At 38.2% G+C, this 7,881-nt stretch overlaps 1 protein-coding gene across 1 annotated transcript in view; it reads left to right on the top strand.

Annotated features, from left to right (window-relative positions):
• The window catches only part of DYNC2H1 (dynein cytoplasmic 2 heavy chain 1), a 372,682-nt gene extending 365,080 nt beyond the window's left edge, over positions 1-7,602 (top strand). Inside the window, exons 88-89 of the mRNA XM_034758872.1 lie at positions 1,895-2,011; positions 7,000-7,602. Coding sequence (XP_034614763.1) covers positions 1,895-2,011; positions 7,000-7,158 — 276 coding nt within the window. The 3' untranslated portion in view covers positions 7,159-7,602. The remainder of the gene's footprint in view (positions 1-1,894; positions 2,012-6,999) is intronic.
• Positions 7,603-7,881: the final 279 nt, after the last annotated feature.

Here is a 7,881-nt window from a genome sequence, read left to right as displayed (position 1 = left end):
GGGGAGTGGAGAAAGTTTTGGGCAGTCAGGGTACAGGTAGGGGGTAGGGTCCTGGGGGGCAGTTGGGGGGGGATCCTAGGAGGGGGCAGTTAGGGGTCAAGGAACAGGGAGTCTTAGGTAGGGGGTGGGGTTCTGGAGGGCAGTTAGGAGCAGGGGTCCCAGGAGGGGGCAGTCAGGGGTCAAGGAGCGGGGGGGTGGGGGGCTGGGAGTTCTGGGGGGGAGCTGTCAGGGGGCAGGAGTGGGGAGAGGGATCGGAGCAGTCAGGGGACAGGGAGCAGAGGGGTTTAGATGGGTTGGGAGTTCTGGGGGGGGCTGTCAGGGGGTGGGGAGTGGTTGGATGGGGCGTGGGAGTCCCAGGGGTCTGTCTGGGGGTGGGGGTGTGGATAAGGGTTGGGGCAGTCAGGGGACAAGAGGCAGGGAGGCTTAGATAGGGGGTGGAGTCCTGGGGGGCAGTTAGGGGCAGGGGTCCCAGGAGGGGGCAGTCAGGGGACAAGGAACGGGGGGAGGGTTGGGGGTTCTGGGGGGGCGGGAAGTGGGAGGGGCGGGGCTAGGGCGGGGCTCCTCCCATCCTCTTTTTTGCTTGCTGAAATATGGTAACCCTATTCATGGAGCATTTGTTTGCAGAACTGCAAGTGCTGAGTTTTTATTGTGGTTTTATCCCAGTCACTGTAATAACCTGTTAAGATGAGCTCCAAACTTCATTCTTACACAATAAAATTAATTATACCGTTGAATTAGCAGTAGTTATATTGGTGTAGTTGTAGCTACTTAGTGGCATAGCTTCTTTACTGCATAGAGGCCTGCAGAGCTTTTTCTTGTCGTGGTAATACAGCCAGTCTGAATCCCACAATGGATTTTTATGAGGCCCAGGGTATGTGTAATTTAGAATCAATCTCCATGTCTCTGTAATACAATTTTACTCTGTTTTGGTTAACTTCATTGTTTGAGGGGGAGAGTTTTCTGCAATATCATTAATTTTGTTTTTTCACGTTGACTTGTAGTTGCCCATGTGTTGCAGTAAAGGAAAGTACCTGACTCCAAGACTATAGATCTTCAAAGGGAATGTTTTTAGAAGAACTGCTGTTACACACACACTGGGTCTCCTTTGTCATTAATCCATGCAGAGCTTAAATTCCGTTTAAAGCAGGAAAAATACTTTTTCTTAGTTCAGAAGTTGAAAGTGCTGATGTGTGATCATTGTTGTTAAAATCATTCATTTAAAATATGTTACAAGTAGAACAATATGGAGACAGTTACTTTTGCATTCAACCCGTTAAATTTGTTTTACTCAATAGCAATTTAACCTAAAATCTTATTTCATATTGCTTAACATTTATTTTTTTTCATCCCCTTTTCTCCCCCCCCCATATTATTTCTGAATGGAGTATAAGTAGAAAATTATCTTATTTCCTTCTGTAGAAAACATACAGGAGCTTATTCTATTCGTTGAAAGCTTAGGTCAAACTTCCAAGCAAGAAGCCTTCCCTTTTCAGTTATTGTTGTATTTTTTGTTGTTGTGTAGTTTTATTTTTTGTAATTTTGTTTTATGACATTGTTAATAAATGTTTACTTGGCTGTTGCCACTATATGTATATTAATCTAATGCCAGGGCACCTGCAGTTTCATAAATGATGACATTTACAGGTATTGTTCTCTAGCATTTTCAAAGAATGTTAAACCAAACCAGAGGAAATTCACTCTGGAGAATAGTCTAGATCTTTTTAAATCCTATTTCTCTTTCTCCCATGCAATGTTATGATAATTAGTTTCCTTTTATTTAGAACTTGGTCACAATACAGAGGACTATCCATGCCTTTGTTAGGGCACAGTATAATCATTATTGACATTTTAAGCTCTAATATATATCTGAATATTTTGTGTGTTTCCATTACAGATAAGTGGCCTGCAACTGGAAGGTTGCAGTTTTGATGGACATCGACTTTCAGAAAACCAGCATGACTCTCCCAGTGTGTCATCAGTTCTCCCTTGTTACATGGGTTGGATTCCACAGGTACTAAATTATTAAAGGACCTACACTTTTATAGTTTCCTTTCTTCTGTGTAATAGCTTTCCAGTATGATGTTGCTGATCTGTTTGTTTCTTCTTTTAAAAAATAATCAACTCCCAGTTTTTATAGAACAAACAGTCATGTATAACATGGCAGATTTATTTACATTTTGGCCAATATTTTTTAAATAGTAACAAACAAATGAAGAGAAAGCCGCTGTAAAGAGGAAATGTATTCAAATCAAAGCTTTTATTATTTTTATTTTCTCTGCTTTAAATATATGATCATACATTTTCAAAATTATATTTATTAAAACTTATAAAAGTATTTGGAAGTTCTTAATAAAAGATTTTTTCCATTAGCGTTTTAACACCATATAATGTAAAAATTGACTTAAAGTAAAGAACATCTTACGAGCGGCAGGGAAAAAAATAAAACCCTTACCCCTTCTTATACCTAATGAAAAATGAATTCCAGTGATTATTGAAGTGAATTAGATTAAAGCAAAATAAGTAATCCAAACAGTAAGAATTGTAACCTGTACAACTTTTCAATTATAGTAATAATCTTTGTTAAATACTGGAATCAGAAGCTGCAAAGAAATGTGTCTTACATAGCAATTTCTCAAAGCATGGGGTAGCATAATAAAATCACAAGCTTATAAAAGCTGTAGCTAAAAAGCAAACTAAAAAGCTTAACAGAACTATGGAAAATATATAGAAATATAAATACAGAAAAGCAAGAATTACGGTATATAGGTAGGGAGGGATGTTTTTTCCACTTCTGTATTACAGTAGATTCATTAGCTGTACATTATTTTCCATTGTTTTGTGTCACTTTTTCTCCCATCCTGCAAACAAGGGCCTGTACAACAAATGAAAGTGGCAAATGGTGGTTTTTGGTATGTGTCAACCTGGTGAACTCTTCAGACAAAGTTAGCTTTTGGGGATAATAAATTTAGCCAGTACTAAGTAATAAAACGTGTTGAGGATCACATTAGATATTTCATTATTATTGCTGTACCCTTTCCTGACCCAGAAGTAACAGTGCCTCTAATTGAATATCTGTAAACAGACATTAGGGGCTCTGTAGCTGAGACATATTAACTGCACCTACACTAGACTTTTTTCTTAAAATGTCCCAATTCTTTGCTACCACCAGTGCTGCCAAACTAGTGATGCCCACGGTGAAAGCATTAATATAGACTAATCGCCACATCAAGATTTAGTTTGAGAACACAGTGGGTAAAACACTAGCAGCTGGTCTACACTGGATCTCCCACCATTGCTATCATCAATGAACCTACGATGATTGAAAATGTGAAGAAAAAATGTAGACAAGGCTAATGAAGCAGGTTTCAGTTCACTAAGTAAAAAATGCTTACAAATCCTTATTTTGTTAATGGAAATGAACAGATTCCTAAACTTTCCAAAATGTGCTGTTTTCGCTAAATATGGTTATTCTAGACTTGGGAGTTACTGGGTCGAGGGAAAATATAAATTGTTTTACACTGAGGCTCCGATTCAGCAAAGCACATACCCAACATGCTTAACCTTAAGCAGTATAGTGAGTAATCCCATTCCTATTCAGGAAAGCACTCAACCATGTGTTAAAGTTAAGCCTGTGCTGAAGTATCTGAAATTGGGCACCCAGAAAACAAGGAACACACAATTAGTGGCCACTGGGTAAAAAAAAAAAAAGGTTTAAAATGAGTTGCTCAGCATCATGTTGTGGCAGAAGCAGAAATAGAATCTAGTTGTTCAGGGTGTAATTCAGCTGTCTTAACCATGAGATGATCTCTTTTCTTTCTGCACTTCACTGCCTCATTCACTACACACCTTCCACCTTCTGTATGAATGAGTCTGGGATACTACGGACAACATCCTTATTAACTGCATAATCCTGATTCATTCCCTTTGCACTACCCATCCTGTGACAGACTGAATTGGGGGCCCTGTAGAAAAAATAGCATGTGATCATGTAATTAAATACTGTAGCATAATGCATACACACAGTGGGCCTTATTAAGGTTGCAATATTTAAATTGATGGAGAAACAGATGCAGTTATCAGAAAAGATAAGACAAATATGGTTTAAAGACCTAGGCAAAGAATACAGTTCTCATGTGTCAGTTCTTCAATCTATTATAGTTTGTTTAAAGTCTTACAACACACCCATCACCGTGGTATCTTCCCAGTGCACACCAACATTCAGTTTGTGTGCCACTGTGTGTGTGTGAGCATACTACATTTTGTTATTCTAATTAGGCATATCTTCTTTCTTCCATCATTGCTATGAAATTTAAGCCTGAGAAACAAGATATACGGATAGACATCTCAAAATTAAGACGCTCTTGTCTATGAATGGAAAGTATCTGCAGACTACTTGGTCATTGCTTTGTTCAAAAGAACTTATTTTGAGAGTAGGCTTTCAAAATTAGAATTGCCAGTGTTTGGGAACATAACAGAGGTGACCTATTTAGCCTCAGAAAGTGGAAAGGTAAATTCATATCAACCTTGTACAGTTACTGGTAGAGCCAAAACATAGCATTAATATTATCTTTAAAGGGGACCATTCTCTTCTAGCTATTGCAGGTGCCATGAACACAGATAGATATTCTGCGTGCATTATGCTCTGTTAATCAGACATGCAATGACAACAAAACAGGGCACGAGGCAAACAATATTATCTCCAGAAGAGGAAAGTACGAGTGATATGTTTGTCCCATAAAGTTAATAGAACTTAAAGCTGTGGGATGCATTCCCGGCCTCATTGAAGGTAATGGCAAAACTCACACTGACTTCATTGGAGATAAGATTTCACCCCTGGTGTTGAAAAGATGAGGGAAGTTGACTTATAACAGCAATAAAAATCTTCAAAAATGGCTAGACTTTCAGGTCTAAGACACAGTGCTGAAAACAATCATTGTTTGCATTTTAACTTCTTTCCTGTTTTGAGATATTATATGGTTTCTAATAATGAAACTTTACTCACTCATGCTTGTTTGATTTGCACTAAAAGAACCCTTCGGTTTTGTTCCAGTTCCTTACTGACAGAAGTCAAATGGGCTTGTTGTTTGTTTCACAAAAATCTTTGACACTTCTCTGAGAATATAAAATGAGACTTTGAGTGTTGTGAGGAGTCTGGTTTTCTGACTACACTTATTGCCCAGAATTCTATTAAAGTATTGTATCATGTTTTAAAGGCTGGTTAAATACTTCAGAAGAGTAAGGGCGAGAATGAGCCTTTAAACTCAGTCCTTTATAGTTGCAGTTCACCAGGAGGAGCCCTCAGAGAAAACAGTGCGTCAGCCACAATTCTCCCTAGCTCCCTCTTGCTCTAGGAGTGAGGAGGGAATATTTCATTTTTCAGGCTACATCCAGATCTACTGATCATTGTGGGACAAGAGGAGGCAGAGCCGTGGCTCCCTCAGCCCCTGGCTCACTTGTTCCTCCATAACAAAATGTATAACAAAATTGTAATCCTCATGTAACAGCATTGCTGCTAATAGTGCACAGTAATGAAGTAAGTATATGCATATCTGAATATCTGATTATAAATAAATTCAGCCAAACTGTTTAAACCTGGGTGCCTAAAGTTAACTTGCTAAATCCCTATTTAAGCATCTAATGGAAATGGTCTATTTTCCAGAGGTGCCAAACACCACCACCTGCTACTGTAGTGAATATTGCTGTAAAGAGTTAATGCATTTCCCTGTATATGACTAGTGAAAGCATCCACCCTTCTTGTTTTAACTAATATTCAATCATTTTAAATATTTTTACATGTTTTCGATTGCTAAAATTGCATGTAAGGTTTTTTTGTTTTATACTTGTGATTGATTCCCTTTCTATCTAAGCTCTTGTCTGTCAGTTATAAAGAGAGCATGGAAGAGGCAGTAGGCAGGTTTTACGCTGTGGGTCAGATCCTTTGGTCTGGCTGAGCTTACGAACTTTGTGATCCCTTTGTCCTGCTGCTGGCTGGGGACCATGTCAGTCCCTGGGATAAGTTAGAGCAGCTCCCTGTGGCCTGGAGAGCCCTCCTAGTAACAGTATTCATTGTTTGAACAATGCCCTAATAAACACCAAAAAATCCTCAAAGTAGTCTGCAACAATGGGGAAGGGGAATGTGTGTGGAGTAGTGTTCTGTCTGTCTGCCCAAGGGCAGAACTAAATAGAATTTTTTTTATACATAAACAATGGCTGCTGCTTATCAGTTTGTGCATCTCAGGATGTGTGACAAGTCATATCCTCCAGGACACCCCATTCTCCTTCATAACCATTTCCCTTTTGCAGCAGCTCTTGTTCTACTTCAGAGGCCCAATCATACTTCAGCTGAAACTGCTGTAGACAATTCCTTCAGTGAGTACAAGGATGAGTAAGAACTCAGTCATTTAAAAACCCTGCACATCAATCCTGCACAGACTGACTTATATGTCAGAATTTAGAAATGACTATTCTGGAATTTTAAAACAAGACTACTTTGTCTTGGTCCTTTTCTACTCACTGCAGGTCAAAACCCAAGAATATTTCTTTGTAACAATTCCAGTTAAAATATGTAAATGTTTCTTTGGACAATAATGGCTTAAATAAGAGTAACTTGGTTGGCAGGAGACTTTAAAAATCTTTGAAGTGGAAAGTGTTGGAGCTGTGCTCATGGGAGCTAATTCAACCTGCTTTAGATTTCTGGTCCAGGTGTTATATGATGTCAGATGTTATCATTTTACCCTTCAAAACTGACAGACACAGTAAAGAGAATTCAAATGCTGAGTTATGTCAGAAGTCTAGAGAAAAATACTTTTTCTGAAACCTTTGCTTTCTCCTCCCTCTTCCCAGTCTTAGCCAACAGATTATTCTTCTGACACCTACCAAAGGTTGCACTTATCACATTATAACTTCTGACTCTTCTTTGGATACCTGAGACTGTTCTTGTGTCATGTTAATATACCTACTGTATTTTTAAATTATAAATAATGGGTGGTTTGTTGACAGGATGCATACGGTCCCTATTCTCCGGAGGAGTGCATATCCCTGCCAGTCTATACTAGTGCTGAGAGGGACTGTGTGGTGACGAATATTGATGTGCCCTGTGGAGGAAACCAAGACCAGTGGATCCAATGTGGAGCTGCATTATTTTTAAAAAATCAGTAAGATTTAGTAAGTACACTAACTTTGTGCAGTCAGGATTTTTTAACAGCTGAGCTGTTTGCTGTGAGATGGCTTTGGTTTCATTATATGTTAAATATTAGTTTTAAAACAGAGGTGTATAAATCTCCAAAATGTTTACAACTTAAAAAAAAATGACCTGGGATTGGAATACATTGCATCTTTGTGAGGTGATGTAAAAATGATCCACAGTACTATAACGCCAGACACACAAGTGGCAGTTTCTCGAGATTGTACTGTAATTTATTTTCTGTTCTAATTTCTTGCAATCTCATATTTTGACTATTGCAGTCCCACAGAGATTGAACAGAAAGGAAAATCAAACGTGTTTTCTTTGTTCTGCTTCTTTTTGTATCTTCTATCTGTATTCTGTCTGATACGTTATATTTACAATTATTATGTAATAAAAGTAGCTGATGAGCCTTATTATGATTAAGCCATCTTTTCTATGCACAAATTCAACATTTTTTGTATTTTTTTTAATGTAATGATTTTAACTATTCACATTTTACTTGAGCATGAGCTGTAAATTACATAAGATTCATACAGTCCTTGTGTGCTATGAGTTGGGACCTCTGTCCATTGCAGTTATCACACAGAAATAGCTGAACACAGAATTATGAAACCAGACAGAATTCAAACAATGTAGATATAAAAGAACAAATTAATGTGAATGCTAATGGTTTCAAAATTAGAATTTTTTAAAAC

The sequence above is a fragment of the Trachemys scripta genome, chromosome 1 (assembly GCF_013100865.1).
Source record: "Trachemys scripta elegans isolate TJP31775 chromosome 1, CAS_Tse_1.0, whole genome shotgun sequence".
NCBI lineage: Eukaryota > Metazoa > Chordata > Testudines > Emydidae > Trachemys > Trachemys scripta.
The sequence above is the reverse complement of the archived record's forward strand: the minus strand, read 5'-3'. Positions and strand labels throughout refer to the sequence as shown.